The sequence below is a fragment of the Oncorhynchus tshawytscha genome, linkage group LG19 (assembly GCF_018296145.1).
Source record: "Oncorhynchus tshawytscha isolate Ot180627B linkage group LG19, Otsh_v2.0, whole genome shotgun sequence".
In the NCBI taxonomy this organism is placed as follows: domain Eukaryota; kingdom Metazoa; phylum Chordata; class Actinopteri; order Salmoniformes; family Salmonidae; genus Oncorhynchus; species Oncorhynchus tshawytscha.
The window spans coordinates 56,564,758-56,589,497 of NC_056447.1; the positions used below are offsets into that span (position 1 = coordinate 56,564,758).

Consider the following 24,740-nt stretch of genomic DNA (forward strand, 5'->3'; position numbering starts at 1 on the left):
ATGTACTCTTTAAGTATTAATAGCCTCAATCACTCTGGTTGTTGGAGCTATCTGCTGTATGAGGAACTTGACCTTCATCAAGGTTTATTTGTGAGTAAATCTGGCTTTGAAAATAACCCGTTCTTACCCAGCCACTGACCTCTCTGCACCTTACTGCAGTACAGGTCGTAGAAAAGTTAATCTGTAATATAAATATGGACCTGAGATGTGGGGGATCAACTCTAAAATGCTAGATTCTAGACCCCATTTCGGCTATGCACCTTTTAAAGGCAATATTTCTGAATTCATGAAGACCACATTCAAGGTAAACACTGCATTTGTTGGCTCAATCGCTCTTTAACGAGGATTGAATCTAGGCCTTAAAGGCCATTGCAGAACATTCCACTTCTTTGCCTTAAAAAAGTATTGGGATGCTTTCACAGTATGCTTCGGGTCATTGTCCATCTGCAATGTGAAGGGCTGTTGTCGTGGAATTTCCTCTATTTACCTAATCATGAGAGCAAACCACACACAAGTCAGAGTTAGTTATCAAAGTCCATCTTTAATTATATGAGCTCTATCACAACCTGTGACTCTCAGATCAATTTAGTGTCTATCAATGAATTCTCTGAGAGTTCCTTACACATTGCAGCTGAGATCCTTTAATAGCAAAAAACACACATAGTCAGACAGCATAGACATAATAAATCGTTCAGCTTTGTCTCCTAAACTATGTTATTTTCTCAAACTCAGAACCATAAACCAATCCTCCATATCAACAGGCATATATCAAATCCATCCTATCTTGACAAGATCACAGAGACACACTGACTGGCACACAGACATTGTGGAGCCAAGAGATACACGCTTGACCTCTCCCCTCTCTCCGGCCCAAGCAACTTAGTCTTGACATGGAACAGATACTGCAACCCCACCACAGTATTATACAAAAATAACATTCTGATGAGAAGTAACTTACAAACATATGATGAATATAAAACATCTTACCTATGTTACCAACCAATTCTGATTATTCCCCAACATTCCCCTCTCAAGGGACATTGTCCCTTCTAAAGAATCAGAATATTAATTACATACTCAATATAAAAATTCAAATCCCCTCAATGTCAAATACCTTAGCTTATATGTAAGCTTTCTCCCTTCTGAAACTAAGTTTACAACCTTTATTCTACAAGACAGACTTGCACATGTTTAATAACATAGAATAATCCATTTGAGGAAAATAAAAACATAACATATTTATGCTCTTTAAGTTACATGAGAACCAGTGTCTAAACACAGGCCTCCTCACAACATATAGGACATACATCCCTCTAAGTCCTCATGCTCAGAAATATACTCAGGAATAGAGCACAGGGCAGTGAAATCATTCATATTCCAAATCATAAGTAACAACCCAACTATTTATCCAACCAATATTTAGAATAGCATTCCTCAGTGATTCAAATTTGTCTTATCACTCAAAGTAAAATCCTCAATTTAACACACATCAATATTAGCAGATTTACTTACATTCAGTATAATTATCCCATAATTCTACTATTAACTTTTTTAATCATGATTATAATACAGATCAGTATCTCAATGCATTCTTAATCTAGATTACTACAATTTACATGGTGTAGACCTCTTCAATCAACCTGATACCACAAAAGTATAAACAATTTTAATGGCACAGTTGACCAACCCCACCCTCTCAGGCACTGCATCTTCTGGCGTCTCTTTCGTTCTTCTTCAGATAGCTTTACAGTTCAAAGTGGACGGCCCATGATAATGTCCCAATTTCAATTTCTCATCTTTACCACTCATGTCTTGTCCATTCGTCAACCAATATACCAGCATCATAAGAAAATGTTAGAACAGATCTTTCTTCATGGTCACTCCAAGTGGACTCTCACAGTATGAGAGAAACATGAAAGCAGTTGATGACTTAGATCTGAGACTGTACACCGATTTCTGGCCTGGTTCTTTTCTCTCGGTAGAAGTGGTTTGGAAAGCCTCCTTCAACGCCTTTGTCACTCTTCTTCAGCCAGTTAGAGGGGGTTTTGAGGTACACACACCATTCGGTCCAATTATCTCTTCCATGCATTAAGATACCGTCTGATGTCACTTTTCATGATAACCTCGAAAGAACAGATCAGAACAACAGTTTAGTTCAGTTCATTAACTACATGATAAATTATTACTTTTACCAGTTATTCTTAACACACATATCTAAACATATTTCACAGAGAATATCAACACATTCTATTGAAACTATTCTTTCAAATTGGTTTATACTCCCCATCTCACTGTCAACTCCATCGTAGAGCCAAGGATCAAGAAGTTAGACCTATACCCCTCGGGAATAGAACAAAACAAACACAACAATACAATACACTCAACAATACAATACACTCCTTCACATATCACTTAAGTTGTATAACTTTAATTCAAACCCTCAAAAAAATGAATCCTCCCCCATGTTTTACACACATCTCTCCGTATGAGAGTAATGTAAAACAAAACTGAAAAGAAATGTAAAACTAACTTTCAGCTAACCTAATCAAATTAAAATCACTAAACTGAAAAAAAAACTCCACAAAGAAAAATGATTTAACCCCTCTGGTCATAGGAAAATAGACTTAAAGCAGCATATCCTTAGTTAAAAGCAATGCCCTTCCCAGTGGTCCAAATTACAAATATGGCTAAGAAACATATTTACCAATTACACAAATTATTTTGAAAGCAGTACTACAAATGACCATAATTTCATTATCCAAATGGCTTTCCAATGTGGGTGATCAAGCCACAACTTCATCAGAAGGTCATAGGTCATACAAAACCCTTCAAAGCAGTGTTTTTCACTATATAAAACAAATTGCAAACAATAATCAACTAGTTCTAACATTTTTGTATTTCCATGTTCCCAGAACATTCCTTTATCAAAATAATTTGCATGTGTAAAACAAAAAACTTCCAGGCCCCCTCCAATGTGGTAGTTTATGGCCTCAATTTCACTCACTCTCCCCAAGAGTATAGTCCCTGGAAACATTCCAGAGAGACAGTGGAATATCCATTTTCCCAGAGAAAACACAAAACACTTAGTTAGTATTCATTACACTACATCTATTCAGAAACTCAAACGTGAACTATAAACCAAACCTAATGATAATTCCACTGTACCTCAAATCATTAATCATAAGTTTTAATCAAATCAATGTATATTTATGATACAATGTTTAAGTTAAATCAACTGCTAAAAAAACTTTAAATCAGCAATCTAATAATTTCAACCTGTTGATAAATTTTCTAAACAAATCTAAAATCTTTCAAAAGTTGGCGCTGTCTCATCAGCGTAAAAATCAAAACAAACTTATTATTTTTTCCCACTCATATCCACAAAGCTTTCATTCCCCAAAACATATGAAATTGTTTTGACTATTGCAGTAACAACACTATAATTAAAATCTATGATACTCCCCCACTTAACATATTAGTTTAGTCTTCTGCCAACAGGTTCTCATACTACTCAATCAATCCAGCAATCACCTTTAATGACCTGACATTGTTCCACATAATGGAAACATACTATAATGTTAGACTACATGAACTTTCCTGCTCAAATTAACTGGTGTTACAGGTTAAACAATCAAACAAAATGAACTAGTGTTACTTAAACAATCAAACCAAGAATCAATAACCATCAGAATCTATTCTCACAATGTCCTACTCGCTCACAACTTTCAGATCTACTCTCCTATTTCTTTTTCCCCCAGTGGGCAAAAATATAACCCCTCTCATTTTAACGTTTTTCCTTACCTCTATCGTAAGATTAAAACCCAACTTTATAACTTCCTCTTCTCTTTGCTCTCCACACTTATGAAATGTATACTATTTCTTTAAAAATAACACGCCGGGGCCAAAATTATAACATGCGTCAGTCAATCTATAAGAATGAAAAACATTTCGGTAATCACTTTCTATCGCCATTCTCTCCCCGCTATTATTCAGAATTTCTTTAACTTAGGTAACTGTCTTCTCTATTGATACAGTAATTTAAATACGACCCAATTCTCAATACATTGTTCCAGCAGATAATTTAGTGAACAGACATCGTCTTGCATCAAAATTTGCTTCGTTATTATTTTAAGTTGAATTAGTCTATCAATTTAACCTAAAAAATCTATTGAAAACGTTCAATTTATCCCTTCTATCAATTTGAACCAGACAAGCTATTAAAACGTTCAGTTTATATCTTACACAAACACTAGCGACCATAACTTTCCAGGCAAAACATACAAATAGATTATTTACAATCAAAAACTCAGAATTTAGTCAGCGCAATGACTGGGAATGGAACCCCAAAACCTACGTACGTCTACGAATGGGTGGTTTAAATTTGATCTAATCATTCTCAGCATTACTTTATCAAATCTCTAGTAATTGATTATACACACATACAATTTATCATAATTTAAAATAATTCACAGAATCCATATAAAACTTAAGAAATCTTAGGTACTCACACAGAACTTTCAGGATCACCCACACAGGATTGGTCAGATGTTCACACAGAACTGGTCAGACGTCCACACAGAACATCAGAACATAAAAAGGTTTGCCCACACAGAGTCAACCCTACCCCGCTCACACAGAACGGTCCGACAACTATTACCTAGTGATCCCATAACAAAATACTCACACAGAGTAACCCAGGGCATACCTGGCTAGCACATTTAAAATCATTGGAATTCACCACATCTGAGGGTCACTTAGACAATCACACAGACGCACAGAATGAGGTCCTTCTTCCAATAGGGCTTCACCAAGTGCCGTGTTTCACACCAATTCTGATTATTCCCCAACACTGTCCAATGTGTTTAAAAGCATTTGGCTGAATCTGAGCATATAATATGGCCCTAAACACCTCAGATTTCATCCTGCTGCTTTTGTCAGCAATCACATCATCAATAAATACAAGGGAACCAGTTCCATTGGCCCACCCCATAACACCACCTCCACCATGCTTCACAGATGAGGTGGTATGCTCTGATGATGAGCAGTTCCTTCCCTTCTCCATACTCTTCTCTTCCCATCATTCTGGTACAAGTTGATCCTCGTCTCATCTGTCCATAGGATGTTGTTACAGAACTTTACAGGCTTTTTTAGATGTTGTTTGGCAAACTTTAATCTGGTCTTCCTTTTTTACTCTGTATTTACTCTGGTTGAGTCTTCTCTTGATTGTTGACTTTGGCACAGATAATCCTACCTCCTGGAGGGTGTTCTTGACCAGCTGTTGTAAAGGGGTTGTTTTTCACCAGGGAATTCTTTCGTCATCCACCACAGTTGTTTTCCGTGGTCTTCCGGGCCTCTTGGTGTCCCTGAGCTCACCAGTGCGTTCTTTCTTTTTAAGAAAGTACCAAATATTTGATTTGGCCACACCTACTGTTTTTGCTGTCTCTCTGTTGGGTTTGTTTTCATTTTTCAGCCTAATGATGGCTTGCTTCACTGGCAGTGGACTTCAAGTGGAAATGCCACACTTGAAATAAACTCTAGGCATTTTATCTGCTTACTTGTAAATTAAGTAATGAGGGAATAACACACACCTGGTCATGGAACAGCTGAGCAGGCAATTGTCCAATTACTTTTGATCCCTTAAAAAAGGGGGGAGGCAAATATAAAAAGTCCTGTAATTCCTACACAATTCATCCGATTTAGATGTAAATACACTCAAAATAATGCTGAAGTCTGCACTTTTTAATGTCAACTCCAATATGCTAAAATAATAATAACTTAGTCAATGTCCAAATATTTATGGCCCTGAATGTAGTTTTACTGTAGCCCATATCAGATTGGCGCATTAACACTGATGTAGGTTCTGAAGTAGCACACAGATGCAATGCTCATTTCCTGTCCTTTACATTTTTGGGTGGTTGTCATGGTAATGGCAGGTCATGTGCAAAAAAAAACCTTTAGAGCAAAAACATCAGATCTGAGCATCCAGGCAGAGATCACATGGAGAATTGGGTTTGAATCAGGATTGAGATCCACGTATGGAAGTGGTATAAATCAGAGCTCAAAAGATCAGATTCCATTTTTTTGTTGTTGCTGTTTATACATTAAGGGCAATATCAATTGGTGTCAGATATGCAAATAACTGGTGAATGATCTGAATTGGACTGCCTGTGTAAACGCAGCCAAAGTGGCACTGCATAAGTACAATAATATGGTTAATGCTTCAACAAGAGTTAATACACAGTAACTCACAGCCTCAGGGTCAATAAGGTTAAGGCTTCAACAAGAGTTAATTTACCTCACCGCCTCAGGGTCAATAAGGTTAAGGCTTCAACAAGAGTTCATTTACCTCACAGCCTCAGGGTCAATAAGGTTAAGGCTTCAACAAGAGTTCATTTACCTCACAGCTTCAGGGTCATAATAACAATCATATGGTAGAATTTATAACAAACATTCATTTTGTAGCACAAGTCCTGGGCTAACAGGTTTCCTATAAGGTACACAATGACAAGCAGAGTTGCATGATGGTAGATGGCAATCTTTTTAATAAAATTGGTTTGTCAATAATCATGTGAATGACACCAAAAACATCCACCAACAAAAGTAGTACTAAACAGATAACAAAAACATAAAGTCAGCCATCCAACCCAATAATAATCATTGTCAATAGTTCATCTGTAGTCTCTTCAACAAGCTGAGCAATGCATTGAATAAATAAATGATGGCTTAATGCATCTACCTAAAAGGTGGACCCCACGCCATTCCATGATGCCTGTGTGAGGGACTCGTGTGCCTGTGACACTGGGGGAGACTGCGAGTGTTTCTGTACAGCTGTAGCAGCCTACGCCCAGGCCTGTAACGAGGCAGGGGCTTGTATCAAGTGGAGAACACCAGATATCTGCCGTGAGTCATTTGCTTTGAGTGGGACAATTGATTGATGGATAGGTGGGATTGTTTAGCTATCGGGACAAAATACCAATTTATGATTTCAATGTGTAACTGTTCAATCAATCTTTTAGGACCCTGGTTCAGTTAAAATGTGACATGTTTTAATTTCACCAGCTCTGTTCTGTGATTTCTACAACCCTATTGGTGAGTGTGAGTGGCATTATAATCCATGTGGATACCCCTGTATGAAGACCTGCAAGAATCCCTCAGGAACATGCTCCAGTCAGATCCCTGCACTGGAAGGTAACTAAGAGCCCTTCATAACAGCTTGGCCGTTTGATTTGGACAATTTACATTCCAAGTTGTTAAACAAATGTACAGTATAAAATATGTAATGACTCCTCCCTCCCTTGTTCATCTATACTGAAAACTGAATACAAATATTTAAATATCATATCCATTACAGCTTTGGTGTTAGAACTAGATACCATGAGGATGATCTAATCTGTGCAGGTGTCCTGGATTAAATTGACTGTTTATATCTTAAAGGTTGCTATCCAAAATGTCCTTCGGCCCAGCCTTATTTGGAAGAAAGTACCATGAAGTGTGTCAGTAAGAAGAACTGTGGTTGCTACGATGGAGATGGAACTCATTACAACGAGGGAGAGGTTATACCTTCCAAGGAGAACTGTCAGACATGGTATGTTTTCAGATCAACATTTTGATAAATACATAGATACTGTATTTACATTACATAGGGTTTAATACGGTTGGTATAAGCCTTAAGGTAGCCTGTATTTCTGGTCAGATAAGGCAATGTCAATAGTCCACCTACAAAGAGGCTTTCCTACCATTCAATTGATTTTGATTTTCAAAGTTAATAATTGTGATTTGACCTGTTAATACCTTATTGTGATTTGACCTGTTAATACCTTATTGGGATTTGACCTGTTAATACCTTATTGGGATTTGACCTGTTAATACCTTATTGTGAATATAACATATAACATTGTTTTGTACTTCATAGCAAATAGCTCTTAATATTTTATTCAACTTTGAAAGGTACTGTAACCTCCCTCTTTCTTTTTCAAGTCGTTGCTCATCAACTGAGGTCAGATGCAGCTATAATGTCCAAGGTAAGGAAAACCACTACAAACTGAAACATCAGCCTCCATTATTACCAAGAAGTAACATGACAAGATGATTACATAATAATAACTGAAACATTAGCCTACAGTATTACCAAGAAGGTAACATGACAAGATGATTACATGATAATAACTGAAACATTAGCCTACAGTATTACCAAGAAGGTAACATGACAAGATAATTACATGATAATAACTGAAACATTAGCCTACATTATTACCAAGAAGGTAACATGACAAGATGATTACATAATAATAACTGAAACATTAGCCTACAGTATTACCAAGAAGGTAACATGACAAGATGATTACATGATAATAACTGAAACATTAGCCTACAGTATTACCAAGAAGGTAACATGACAAGATAATTACATGATAATAACTGAAACATTAGCCTACATTATTACCAAGAAGGTAACATGACAAGATGATTACATAATAATAACTGAAACATTAGTAGTACAAGAAGGTAACATGACAAGATGATTACATGATAATAACTGAAACATTAGCCTACATTATTACCAAGAAGGTAACATGACAAGATGATTACATAATAATAACTGAAACATTAGCCTACAGTATTACCAAGAAGGTAACATGACAAGATGATTACATGATAATAACTGAAACATTAGCCTACATTATTACCAAGAAGGTAACATGACAAGATGATTACATGATAATAACTGAAACATTAGCCTACATTATTACCAAGAAGGTAACATGACAAGATGATTACATAATAATAACTGAAACATTAGCCTACATTATTACCAAGAAGTTAACATGACAAGATGATTACATGATAATAACTTGTGTTCCTTGTCATAATCCTATTGCAGCTTGTTATTGTTTCTACGACGGCAGAACATACCCTTATGGAGCGACCATATATCACACATCTGACGGTGATGGGACCTGTATTACTGCCACGTGCAAAGAGAATGGAACTATTGTCCGGATTATGAACCCCTGTCCCAGCACCCCAATTCCAACAACTACACCAAGTGTTACAACAACAAAGATATTCACTCAAGCACCGACCACAACAGTATTTGTTTTCTCAACTCCTACCACTACCCCAACCACAACCATAACCCCTACCCCTACCCCCACAACAACCATTACTCTGACAACAACCCCTTCCACTACGCCCACAACAACCCCGACTTCACCAACACCCACTTCACCCACTACTACTCCACACTGCCTGACCAAGACAGTCTGTGAATGGTCAGACTGGATTAACAAATACTATCCCTCTGTTGGACCAGAAGGAGGAGATTTTGAAACCATAGAAAATATAAGGAAATCTGGTATTGATATTTGTAGCCAACCTAAAGATGTAGAATGCAGAGCCAAAGACAACATCCATGTTCCTTTGGCCGAACTAGGTCAAAATGTTGAATGCAATCCCTCAGTTGGACTGATTTGCCGCAACAAGGATCAAGGCATCCCACCAATATGCTACAACTATGAGATCAGAGTCAGATGTTGTGTTGATGTTTGTAGCAATGAGACACCTACCACTGCAGAAAGGCCCACAACAACCATTATAACATCAACAAATACCCCAACAACAAGAAAAACAACAGAAAGTCAAACAACAACAACTACCCCAACAACAACAACAACAGAAAGTAAAACAACAACTACCCCAACAACAACAACAGAAAGTCCAACAACAACAACAACAACAGAAAGTCAAACAACAACAACTACTACAACTACCCCAACATCAAAACCTACCACTACCCCAATAGCAACTACATCTACTTCAACATCTAAACCTACCACTACCCCAACAACCCCTACTACAACTACCCCTACAACTAAACCTAACACTACCCCAACAAAATATCCTACCACTACCCCAACAACATCTACTACCACTACCCCAACACCACCTACAACTACTCCAACAACAAAACCTACCACTACCTCAACATCTACTACAACTACTTCAACAACTAAACATACCACTACCCCAACATCAAAACCTATCACTATCCAAACAACAACTACAGCTACTTCAACAACTAAACCTACCACTACCCCAACAGCTCCTACCACTACCCCAACATCAAAACCTACCACTACCTCAACAACATCTACTACAACAACAAAACCTACCAATACCCCAGCAACTACTTCAGCTACTTCAACAACAATTCCTACCACTACCCCAACATCAAAACCTACCACTACCCCAACCACAACCATAACCCCTACCCCTACCCCTACCCCCACAACAACCATTACTCTGACAACAACCCCTTCCACTACGCCCACAACAACCCCGACTTCTCCAACACCCACTTCACCCACTACTACTCCACACTGCCTGACCAAGACAGTCTGTGAATGGTCAGACTGGATTAGCAAATACTATCCCTCTGTTGGACCAGAAGGAGGAGATTTTGAAACCATAGAAAATATAAGGAAATCTGGTATTGATATTTGTAGCCAACCTAAGGAAGTAGAATGCAGAGCCAAAGACAACATCCATGTTCCTTTGGCCGAACTAGGTCAAAATGTTGAATGCAATCCCTCAGTTGGACTGATATGCCGCAACAAGGATCAAGGCATCCCACCAATATGCTACAACTACGAGATCAGAGTCAGATGTTGTGTTGATGTTTGTAGCAATGAGACACCTACCACCTCAGAAAGGCACACAACTACCATTATAACATCAACAACTACCCCAACAACAAGAACAACAACAGAAAGTCAAACAACAACAGAACGTCCGACAACAACAACAGAAAGTCCAACAACCACATCTAAGTCAACAACTCAATCCATAACAACAATAGTAACAGAGGAAGTTACAACTGGTCCAGAATCAACAACACCTACCACCACAACAACAACAACAACCACCACAGAAAGTCCATCAACCACAACAACATCTAAGACAGCAACATATTCCACAACAACTGAAACAACAGAGGAAATTACAACTGGTCCAGAATCAACAACTCCCACAACAACCACTACACCAACAACAACAACAACAACAACCACAGAAATCCCATCAACCACAACAACAACTAAGAAAACAACATATTCTCCAACAGGTGAAACAACAGAGGAAATTACGACTGGTCCTGAATCAACAACTCCCACAACAACCACTACACCAACAACAACAACAACAACCACCACAGAAATCCCATCAACCACAACAACAACTAAGACAACAACATATTCTCCAACAGGTGAAACAACAGAGGAAATTACGACTGGTCCTGAATCAACAACACCTACTACCTCTACCACAACAACAACAACCACCACAGAAAGTCCATCAACCACAGTAACGTCTAAGACAACAACATATTCCACAACAAGTGAAACAACAGAGGAAGTTACAACTGGTCCAGAATCAACCCCTACCATTACCCCAACGACAACCCCTACCATTACCCCAACGACAATCCCTACCATTACCCCAACAACAACCCCTACCATTACCCCAACATCAACAACAACAGAAAGTCCAACAACAACAACAGAAAGTCCAACAACCACAACTACGCCAACAATTCCATCTACAACAACAAAAGTAACAGAGGAAGTTACAACTGGTCCAGAATCCAATACAACCCCAACATCAAAACCTACCACTACCCCATCAACTACTGCAACGACTTCAACAACACCTACTACAATTTCTTCAACAACTAAACCTACCACTACCCCAACAACAACTACTGCAACTACCCCAACAACTAAACCTACCACAACCCCAACAACAACTCCTACCACTACCCCAACATCAAAACCTTCTACTACCCCAACAACTACTGCAACTACTTCAACAACAACTACTACAGCTACTTCCACAACTAAACCTTCCACTACCCCAACAACAACTACTACAACTACCCCAACATCAAAACCTGCCACTACCCCAATAGCAACTACATCTACTTCAACATCTAAACCTACCACTACCCCAACAACCCCTACTACAACTACCCCTACAACTAAACCTAATACTACCCCAACAAAATATCCTACCACTACCCCAACAACATCTACTACCACTACCCCAACATCAAAACCTATCACTATCCAAACAACAACTACAGCTACTTCAACAACTAAACCTACCACTACCCCAACAGCTCCTACCACTACCCCAACATCAAAACCTACCACTACCTCAACAACATCTACTACAACAACAAAACCTACCAATACCCCAGCAACTACTTCAGCTATTTTAACAACAATTCCTACCACTATCCCAACATCAAAACCTACCACTACCCCAACAACTACTACAACTACCCTAACAACAAAACCTACTACTAACCCAACAACAACTGCAAATACTTCAACAACTAAACCTGCCACTACCCAACCAAACACTACAGCTTCTTCAACAACTAAACCTACCATTACCCCAACAACAGCTACTACCACTACTCCAACATCTACTTCAACTACTTCAACAACTAAACCTACCAGTAACCCAACATCTACTACAACAACCCCAACATCAAAACCTACCACTACCCCAACGTCTACTACAACTACTCCCACAACTAAACCTACCACCTCCCCAACAACAACTCCTACCACTACCCCAACAACTGCAACCACTACCCCAACATCTAAACCGACCACTACCCCAACATCTAAACCTACCACTACCCTAACAACAAAACCTACAACTACTACAGCTACTTCAACAACATCTCTTACCAGTAACCCAACAACAAAACCTACCACCACCCCAACAACTATTACAACTACTTCAACAACAAAACCTACCACTACCCCAACATCTACTACAACTACTTCAACAACTAAACCTACCACTACCCCAACATCAAAACCTACCACTACCCCCCAACAACTAAACCTACCACTACACTCCTACCACTACGCAGCAACCAACCCTACCCCAACATCAAAACCTACCACTACCCCAACATCTACTACAACTACTTCAACAACTAAACCTACCACTCCCCAACAACAACTCCTACCACTACCGCACAACAACTCCCTACCACACCCAACAACAACTCCTACCACTACCCCAACAACAAAACCTACCACTACCCCAACATCTACTACAACTACTCAACAACTCAAAACCTACCACTACCCCAAAAACAACTCCTACCACTACAACAACAACAACCAACCACCACCCCAACAACAACTCCTACAACTACTTCAACAACAAACCTACCACTACCCCAACAACTACTACAACTACTTCAACAACTAAACCTACCACTACCCCCCCAACAACTACAACACAAAACCTACCACTACCCCAACATCAAAACCTACCACTACCCCAACAACTACTACAACCCCAACATCAAAACCTACCACTACCCCATCAACTACTGCAACGACTTCAACAACACCTACTACAATTTCTTCAACAACTAAACCTACCTCTACCCCAACAACAACTACTGCAACTACCCCAACAACTAAACCTACCACAACCCCAACAACAACTCCTACCACTACTCCAACATCAAAACCTTCTATTACCCCAACAACTACTGCAACTACTTCAACAACAACTACTACAGCTACTTCCACAACAAAACCTTCCACTACCCCAACAACACCCACTACAACTACCCCAACAACTAAACCTACAACTACCCCAATAGCAACTACATCTACTTCAACATCTAAACCTACCACTACCCCAACAACCCCTACTACAACTACCCCTACAACTAAACCTAACAATACCCCAACAAAATATCCTACCACTACCCCAACAACATCTACTACCACTACCCCAAAACCACCTACAACTACTCCAACAACAAAACCTACCACTACCCCAACATCAAAACCTACTACTACCCCAACATCTACTACAACTACTTCAACATCTAAACCTACCACTTCCCCAACAACAACTCCTACCACTACCCCAACAACAGCTCCTACCACTACCCTAACAACAAAACCTACAGCTACTACACTACTTCAACAACATCTCTTAACAACCCAACCACAAAACCTACCACCACCCCAACAACAAAACCTACCACTACCCCAACAACTATCCTACCACTACCCTTCAACAACAAAACCTACCACTACCCCAAAACATCTACTACAACTACTTCAACATCTAAACCTACCACTTACCCAACAACAACAACTCCTACCACTACCCCAACAGCATTTCCTACCACTACCCGAACATCAAAACCTACCACTACCCCAACATCTACTACAAATACTTCAACAACTAAACCTACCACTACCCCAACAACAACTCCTACCACTACCCCAACAACAAAACCTACCACTACCTCAACATCTACTACAACTACTTCAACATCTAAACCTACCACTTCCCCAACAACAACTCCTACCACTACCCCAACAACAGCTCCTACCACTACCCCAACATCAATACCTACCACTACCCCAACATCTACTACAACTACTTCAACATCTAAACCTACCACTTCCCTAACAACAACTCCTACCACTACCCCAACAACATTTCCTACCACTACCCCAACATCTACTACAAATACTTCAACAACTAAACCTACCACTACCCCAACAACAACTCCTACCACTACCCAAACATCAAAACCTACCACTACCCCAACATCTACTACAACTACTTCAACAACTAAATCTAACACTACCCCATCAACTACTGCAACGACTTCAACAACACCTACTACAATTTCTTCAACAACTAAACCTACCTCTACCCCAACAACAACTACTGCAACTACCCCAACAACTAAACCTACCACAACCCCAACAACAACTCCTACCACTACCCCAACATCAAAACCTTTTACTACCCCAACAACTACTGCAACTACTTCAACAACAACTACTACAGCTACTTCCACAACTAAACCTTCCACTACCCCAACAACAACTACTACAACTACCCCAACATCAAAACCTACAACTACCCCAATAGCAACTACATCTACTTCAACATCTAAACCTACCACTACTCCAACAACCCCTACTACAACTACCCCTACAACTAAACCTAACACTACCCCAACAAAATATCCTACCACTACCCCAACAACATCTACTACCACTACCCCAACACCACCTACAACTACTCCAACAACAAAACCTACCACTACCTCAACATCTACTACAACTACTTCAACATCTAAACCTACCACTTCCCCAACAACAACTCCTACCACTACCCCAACAACATTTCCTACCACTACCCGAACATCAAAACCTACCACTACACCAACATCTACTACAAATACTTCAACAACTAAACCTACCACTACCCCAACATCAAAACCTACCACTACCCAAACATCTACTACAACTACTTCAACAACTAAACCTACCACTTCCCCAACAACAACTCCTACAACTACTTCAACAACTAAATCTACCACTACCCAAACATCAAAACCTACCACTACCCCAACATCTACTACAACTACTTCAACAACTAAACCTACCACTACCCCATCAACTACTGCAACGACTTCAACAACACCTACTACAATTTCTTCAACAACTAAACCTACCTCTACCCCAACAACAACTACTGCAACTACCCCAACAACTAAACCTACCACAACCCCAACAACAACTCCTACCACTACCCCAACATCAAAACCTTCTATTACCCCAACAACTACTGCAACTACTTCAACAACAACTACTACAGCTACTTCCACAACAAAACCTTCCACTACCCCAACAACACCCACTACAACTACCCCAACAACTAAACCTACAACTACCCCAATAGCAACTACATCTACTTCAACATCTAAACCTACCACTACCCCAACAACCCCTACTACAACTACCCCTACAACTAAACCTAACAATACCCCAACAAAATATCCTACCACTACCCCAACAACATCTACTACCACTACCCCAACACCACCTACAACTACTCCAACAACAAAACCTACCACTACCTCAGCATCTACTACAACTACTTCAACAACTAAACATACCACTACCCCAACATCAAAACCTACTACTACCCCAACATCTACTACAACTACTTCAACATCTAAACCTACCACTTCCCCAACAACAACTCCTACCACTACCCCAACAACAGCTCCTACCACTACCCTAACAACAAAACCTACAGCTACTACAGCTACTTCAACAACATCTCTTACCAGTAACCCAACAACAAAACCTACCACCACCCCAACAACTATTACAACTACTTCAACAACAAAACCTACCACTACCCCAACATCTACTACAACTACTTCAACAACTAAACCTACCACTACCCCAACATCAAAACCTACCACTACCCCAACATCTACTACAACTACTTCAACAACTAAACCTACCACTACCCCAACATCAAAACCTACCACTACCCCAACATCTACTACAACTACTTCAACAACTAAACCTACCACTTCCCCAACAACATCTCCTACCACTACCCCAACAACATCTACTACCACTACTTCAACAACTAAACCTACCACTACCCCAACAATCAAAACCTACCACTACCCCAAACATCTACTACAACTACTTCAACATCTAAACCTACCACTACCCAACATCAACAACCTACAACTCTAAACTACCACTACCCAACAACAACTCCTACCACTACCCCAACAACAAAACCTACCACTACCCCAACATCTACTACAACTACTTCAACAACTAAACCTACCACTACCCCAACAACAAAACCTACCACTACCCAAACATCAAAACCTACCACTACCCCAACATCTACTACAACTACTTCAACAACTAAACCTAACACTACCATCAACTACCCAACGACTTCAACAACTCCTACAACAACAACAACCTACCACCACCTACAACAACAACTCCTACCACTACCCCAACAACAAAACCTACCACTACCCCAACATCTACTACAACTACTTCAACATCAAAACCTACCATTACCCCAACAACAACTCCTACACTACCCCAACAACAACTCCTACCACTACCCCAACATCAAACCTACCACTACCCCAACATCTACTACAACTACAACATCAACAACATCAAAACCTACAACTTCCCTAACAACAACTCCTACCACTACCCAACAACTAAACCTACCACTACCCCAACAATCTACTACTACAACTACCCCAACAACTAAACCTACCACTACCCCAACAACAACTCCTACCACTACCCCAAACATCAAAACCTACCACTACCCCAACATCTACTACAACTACTTCAACAACTAAACCTACACTACCCCATCAACTACTGCAACGACTTCAACAACACCTACTACAATTTCCTTCAACAACTCAAAACCTACCACTACCCCAACAATCTACTACAACTACCCCAACAACTAAACCTACCACAACCCCAACAACAACTCCTACCACTACCCCAACATCAAAACCTTTACTACCCCAACAACTACTACAACTACTTCAACAACAAACTACACTACTTCCACAACTAAACTCCACTACCCCAACAACAACTACTACAACTACCCCAACATCAAAACCTACCAACTACCCCAACAGCAACTACAACTACTTCAACAATCTAAACCTACCACTACCCCAACAACCCCTACTACAACTACCCCTACAACTAAACCTAACAATACCCCAACAAAATATCCTACCACTACCCCAACAACATCTACTACCACTACCCCAACACCACCTACAACTACTCCAACAACAAAACCTACCACTACCTCAACATCTACTACAACTACTTCAACATCTAAACCTACCACTACCCCAACATCAAAACCTCTACTACCCCAACATCTACCAACCAACAACATCTAAACCTACCACTTCCCCAACATCAAAACCTACCACTACCCCAACATCTACTACAACTACTTCAACAACTAAACCTACCACTACCCCAACAACATCTCCTACCACTACCCAAACAACAAAACCTACCACTACCCCAACACTACTCCTACAACTACTTCAACAACAAAACCTAACACTACCCCATCAACTACTACAACTACTTCAACAACTAAACTACCACTTCAACAACATCAAAACCTACCACTACCCCCAACAACTACTACAACTACTTCAACAACTAAACCTACCACTACCCCAACAACAAAACCTACCACTACCCCAACATCTACTACAACTACCCCAACAACTAAACCTAACCACTTCCCCAACAACAACTCCTACCACTACCCCAACAACAAAACTACCACTACCCCAACACCACCTACAACTACCCCAACAACAAAACCTACCACTACCCCAATATCTACTACAACTACTTCAACAACTCTACCACTACCCCAACATCAAAACCTACCACTACCCCAACATCAACAACTACTTCAACAACAAAAACCTACCACTACCCCAACATTAAAACCTACCACTACCCCAACATCTACTACAACTCAACAACAAAACCTACCACCCCAACAACATCTCCTACCACTACCCAACAACAACTCCTACCACACCCAACAACTCCTACCACTACCCCAACAACAAAACCTTCCACTACTACTACAACTACCCCAACATCAAAAACAACTACCAAATAGCAACTACATCTACTTCAACAACTAAACCTACCACTACTCCAACAACCCCTACTACAACTACCCCTACAACTAAACCTAACACTACCCCAACAAAATATCCTACCACTACCCCAACAACATCTACTACCACTACCCCAACATCAAAACCTATCACTATCCAAACAACAACTACAACTACTCCAACAACTAAACCTACCACTACTCCAACATCTCCTACCACTACCCCCACAACAAAACCTTCCACTACCCCAACAACTACTACAACTACTTCAACAACTAAACCTACCACTACCCCAACAACAACTACTACCACTACCCCAACATCAAAACCTACCACTACCCCAACAACTACTGCAACTACTTCAACAACAACTACTACAGCTACTTCAACAACTAAACCTACCACTACCCCAACACCAACTCCTACCACTACCCCAACATCAAAACCTTCCACTACCCCAACAACTACTACTACAACGACCCCAACATCAAAACCTACCACTACCCAAACATCTACTACAACTACTTCAACAACTAAACCTACCACTACACCAGCAACAACTCCCACCACTACCCCAACATCAAAACCTACCACTACCCCAACAACTACTATATATTCTTCAACATCAAGACCTACCACTACCCCAGCAATCTACTACAAACTTCAACAACTACATCTACTACTACCCAGAAAAAAACTACTACATCAACAACTACCCACCAGCAAGTCAACCACCACCCCAGCATCTACAACAACAACAGGCTTCGTTTTAGTCACAAATCCACCATATACATTGCAGTCAGCCGCACCTCAAGTGCAAAATACAACTTTGACCATACAGACAGAAAAAACTATGACATCAAACCCTACCACAACCCCTATCACTTCCCCAACAACAACCCCTACCACCACCCCAACAACAATCCCTACCACTACCCCCAAAACAACCCATATCACTAGCCCAACATCCCCTACCACTAGCCCAACCACAAATCCTACCACGTTATGTTTTTGCACATATAAAAATCTACATTTCCCTGCTGGTAAGTGAAAGCTTCCTTCATTAAAATTATAAATTCTGACTACATATTGCATTCATACACTTCATTTAATATCTATTCATTACTAATATTATGTTTATGTTTAGGTTCCTTGATATATAATGAGACTGATGGGGCAGGCTGGTGTTTCACCTCTTACTGTAACTCAAGTTGTGTTGTTGAGAAACAAGCCAGACCATGTCCCTCTACGACCCCAACTACAGTCAGCACTGTCTCAGCTACAGTAAGCACTGTCTCAGCTACAGTCAGCACTGTCTCAACTACAGTCAGCACTGTCTCAACAACAACAGAAGCTACACATACTACAACATCTAGATTGTCCTCGACTACACCTTACACAGGCTGTGAATATGTCTTTCCATCAAGAAAGGTAATGAAATAAAGTAAACAGAATAATTGTGTTTCTTAGTTCATAGTGTTGTGTAGTTCATAGTGTTGTGTTGTTCATTGTGTTGTGTAGTTCATAGTGTTGTGTAGTTCATAGTGCTGTGTAGTTCATAGTGTTGTGTAGTTCATAGTGTTGTGTAGTACGTAGTGTGTTTACTTTCAGGACTAAAACATACATTTTCAACTTTAGGATGGTGAGACTTGGAAGACAGACAACTGCACTACTCAGACTTGCCACAGGGGTGTAATTACCACAACGTTTGTGGTTTGTGAGTCTGTTGAAAAGCCTGTGTGTGAAAATGGATACCCACCAGTGAAAGTCTATGACGAATCAGGTTGCTGCTATCACTACGAATGTGAATGTAAGTTCAAAACGTAATGTTTTTAATTATCTTCTGTTCTCACCTTCTACAAATACTTATTACTCCAAGTGTACTTGTTTTAAAGAGGTCCTCCAGTGATTTTTGAACATTTCCTGTTGGAAAGTGATATCCCATGTATAAAACTTCAAGGAGTTGGTCTGATCCAGTGGCGCAACTTTGGTTTTAGAAGTGGGGGGGGCAAAATCATTATCATTATTATTTGTATCTAGTCAGATAAACACTCCAAACAGCCTACTGGACCACTCAGAGGCATCCGCATGGTCCTAAAGCGCAGCGTTGCCTTGTTTTGTATCACAATACAATGATAATACTGGGGGGGTACAAAAATGCAATTTCAGAAACTGGGGGAGACATGCCCCGTCCACCCTCCATCCCCAGTGAAAGTTGCACCCTTGGTCTGATCTGATGGTGACATTGTGATGTTATCAGCTTGTGCCATTTCATGAGGATACCTAGACCAGCTGCTGTGTTCAGTAAATCAGGTGTTAAATGAGGTGAAAAGGAGACTGGAGTAGGACTTTAAACTCTTGTATTGATGAGTGATCTATCTATTTGTTACCTTCTTCTGTTCTATCTCTCAGGTATATGCTATGGATGGGGAGACCCTCATTACGTCACATTTGATGGCCAATATTACAGTTTCCAGGAAAACTGCACCTACGTTTTGATTAAAGAAATAGTTCCTCGACAGAACTTCAGTGTCATCATCGACAACTATAACTGCGATCCGTCTGGACATGCGACCTGCCTTCAGTCTCTGATTGTCAATTACAAGTCTTACAAAATCGTTCTTACTCCGAAGAGATTAAATGTGACAACAAATATGGTAATTATAACTGTGCTATTGTAAACATTTATACACTTTGAAAAAGTACACTGAGATAGAAATGATTTGAGATAGACATTCTTTGATACAGACATTCTTTGATACAGACATTCTTGACACAGACAGTCTTTGAAACAGACATTATTTGATATAGACATTTTTTGAAATAGATATCATTTGATACAGACATTATTTGAGATAGACAATATCATACCACTTTAAGACTTAAAATAATCTAGCTTCATATTTTGAAATGTATTATTGACTTTTTGTAACGTGGTGGTATTGATTAATAGGGATATCTGATCTTGCCGACTACAACAAATGTAATCTGCAGTACTACACTACAGTAGTTACAAATAGTTATTTAGCAACATTACATATTGGTTAACCACTTTGATTGATGCCATCACGTTAACTCAAAACCATCATCAAGGAATCTGAAACATTCCCATGACATTTCAAAGAATTTCATTATATTGACAAATCATTAACAGACTACCAACTCTCCTTGTGACTTCATTTAGTTCTGGAAACTGTTCCTATCTTATCTACATTATTGTAATGTTATTCTGTTCTCTACTCTCATTCGTAATGTAATGTTTTTCCTTATCATTCACAAGGTTTACATCAATGGAAATCAGATCTTCCCGACCTTTTCTAATGAAGACCTCATGATCACCAGCACTGGGGTGGAGTTACTGTTGAAGATCCCTGCCATTAAAGCAACAGTGATATTTAAGTCCCTTATGTTCAGTGTAACCCTGCCAAACTCCCTATTCCACAACAACACAGAGGGGCAGTGTGGTAAGTATGTAGGCTTTACTGAATCCCAAATGGCACACTGTTCCCAATGTAGTGCACTCCTTTTGACCAGGGGGAATAGGGTCCCATTGTAGTGCACTCCTTTTAACCAGGGGGAATAGGGTCCCATTGTAGTTCACTCCTTTTAACCAGGGGGAATAGGGTCCCATTGTAGTGCACTCCTTTTATCCAGGGGGAATAGGGTCCCATTGTAGTGCACTCCTTTTAACCAGGGGGAATAGGGTCCCATTGTAGTGCACTCCTTTTAACCAGGGGGAATAGGGTCCCATTGTAGTGCACTCCTTTTAACCAGGGGGAATAGGGTCCCATTGTAGTGCACTCCTTTTAACCAACTTTTAACCAGGGGGAATAGGGTCCCATTGTAGTGCACTCCTTTTAACCAGGGGGAATAGGGTCCCATTGTAGTTCACTCCTTTTAACCATGGGGAATAGGGTCCCATTGTAGTGCACTCCTTTTAACCAGGGGGAATAGGGTCCCATTTGGGATGCATCCATTGTGTAGACCAAAAACACTTTAAGTATGAATCAGATGAACAGCTTGTAGTACTCTGTGAGTAAACTGAACTTTTGTTGCAATGATTTAATGTTATTTTGTTGCGTGTTATTGCATTTCCATGGCATTAAAGTTCACTGTACAGTTACAATGATAGAAAAACCAATTAAAAGATACTGTAGGTAGGCTTAAAGTTATGAGCAGCTGTTTCTGGCATAAAATAACTTGTGTTTTCTCTCATTCCCATATTTATTGTATCTTTATAAAGGTACCTGTGACAATATCAGGAAAAACGATTGCAGATTACCGAATGGACAGATTGACCCATCATGTCCTGGGATGGCTCATGAATGGAAGATTCCTGATGTTAAAAAACCCTACTGTGAACGGCAACCCTCTACCCCACCTACCCCACCTACCCCAACTACCCCTACCCCACCTACCCTAACTACTCCCACGCCTCCAACCTGCACATCAGGAAAGACATCAATCTGTGACATCATACTTAGCCCGTAAGACGTGTAACCTTGTAATAACACAAAGAGACAGCTATATTACAAAGACAAGGGAATCTGATTGAGGTTGCTGTGACACTGTATACATACACGTCTGTAAACTCTCCGGTAAAGGCAAGGGTTGTTGTTCCATAACTTAGAACCAAACTTATCTTACAGACTGTTTATGCCGTATAAAATATGTCATATTCATAGGAACTTCATAGATGCTTCACAAATAATGAAGTGTGTAAGGCATACAGTAATCAATATTTGTAAGAAATCTGTTGTGACATGTTAAATGCCCCTTTTGGGTTAGGCCGATATAATAACTTAAATGGGTTCTTTATTTTGGAAGGGTCTTTAAGCAATGCCATGATGTTATCCCACGTCAACCCTTCTTCGAGGCCTGTAAGTTTGATGTCTGCCACAAGCCAAATATCTCAATCGGCTGCTCCAGCCTGGAAGCCTACGCCGTGAGGTGTGCAGCAGCTGGAGTCTGTATCGACTGGAGGAAATCAACTAATGGAACATGTGGTAGGGAAGGACTTTCATATCCAATGAGAACTGTGTCCCCAATGGGATCCTATTCCCTACATAGTGCACTGCTTTTGACCAGGCTACTGCCATAAGTAGTGATCTAAGTAGGGAATAGGATCCAATTTCGGATGCAGGATAGATGTTAACACGGTTTTAAATAATTCTAATAACTTTATGATTTATCATAATTCATTGTATTTTGACAACCTGCATTTACAAATTGTATACTTACTGTTTTGTCTTTCATTCCATCTTGACCATATTAACAGAACTGACATGCCCTAAGACCAAAGTGTATAAGGCATGTGGCTCTACTATCCAGCCAACATGCAATTCAAGGTATCCATGTCATTCTCGTCTCATTCCCATCTCATCTCATTCTCTTCTCATCTCATTCCCATCCCATCTCATTCTCATTCCCATCTCATTCTCATCTCATCTCATCTCATTCTCATCTCATTCCCATCTCATTTCATTCTCATCTCATTCCAATCTCATTCTCATCTCATTCCATTCCCATCTCATTCCCATCTAATTCTCATTCCCATCTCATTCTCATTCCCATCTCATCTCATTCTCATCTCATCTCATTCCCATCTAATTCTCATCCACATCTCATTCCCATCTCATCGCATTCCCATCTCATCTCAATCCCATCTCATCTCATCTCATTCCCATCTCATTCTCATCTAATTCTCATTCCCATATCATCTCATTCCCATCTCATTATTTTACACTTGTAAATACACCACTTGTTTCCATTATATTCCAAAGTTTTTAGTCTGTAATTAATTGTTTTTTCTTACCATAGATACAATGACAAATATGTGCATTCATGTCAGGGAGCACAAATGACCCGTGACTCTGTATGTGACTCATTCATGGAGGGCTGTTTCTGCCCTGAGGGTACCATCTTGTTCAACACATTCTCCGACACCTGTGTTCGTGACTGTGGTAAGGATGTGTCAGTTTGAGGAATACATTGTTTAATTGTGTCTCAAAGTACCATTATGTATGACTTAAGATCTTATTTTCCCTTCAAGGATGCACAGGACCTGATGGAAAACCCAAACAGGTAATAATGTGGATGTATACCACAATGAATCTGTCAGAAGAAATGGTTCAACAGCTCA

General features: G+C 39.9%; 3 protein-coding genes and 1 pseudogene across 3 annotated transcripts in view; all 4 read left to right on the forward strand.

Annotated features, from left to right (window-relative positions):
• Nucleotides 1–9,687, forward strand: part of LOC121838841 (mucin-5AC-like) — a gene marked incomplete at its 3' end in the record, with an annotated part of 33,012 nt that extends 23,325 nt beyond the window's left edge. The window contains exons 27-31 of the mRNA XM_042301194.1: nt 6,744–6,900; nt 7,060–7,188; nt 7,435–7,585; nt 7,978–8,021; nt 8,882–9,687. Coding sequence (XP_042157128.1) covers nt 6,744–6,900; nt 7,060–7,188; nt 7,435–7,585; nt 7,978–8,021; nt 8,882–9,687 — 1,287 coding nt within the window. The remainder of the gene's footprint in view (nt 1–6,743; nt 6,901–7,059; nt 7,189–7,434; nt 7,586–7,977; nt 8,022–8,881) is intronic.
• A 36-nt stretch (nt 9,688–9,723) lies between these two features.
• Nucleotides 9,724–14,031, forward strand: LOC121840038 (mucin-2-like; the record flags this gene model as incomplete). The annotated part of the gene is given in 4 exon segments (XM_042301195.1): nt 9,724–12,890; nt 12,933–12,945; nt 13,280–13,321; nt 13,324–14,031. Coding segments are annotated over 4 exon segments (3,930 nt in total), but the record flags the coding sequence as incomplete, so codon positions are not given.
• Nucleotides 14,032–14,198: 167 nt separating this feature from the next.
• On the forward strand, nt 14,199–16,451 carry LOC121840039 (mucin-2-like; the record flags this gene model as incomplete). Its single annotated transcript, XM_042301196.1, has 1 exon — nt 14,199–16,451. A coding segment is annotated over one exon (2,253 nt), but the record flags the coding sequence as incomplete, so codon positions are not given.
• Nucleotides 16,452–23,934: 7,483 nt separating this feature from the next.
• The window catches only part of LOC112240444, a 7,191-nt pseudogene continuing 6,385 nt past the window's right edge, over nt 23,935–24,740 (forward strand).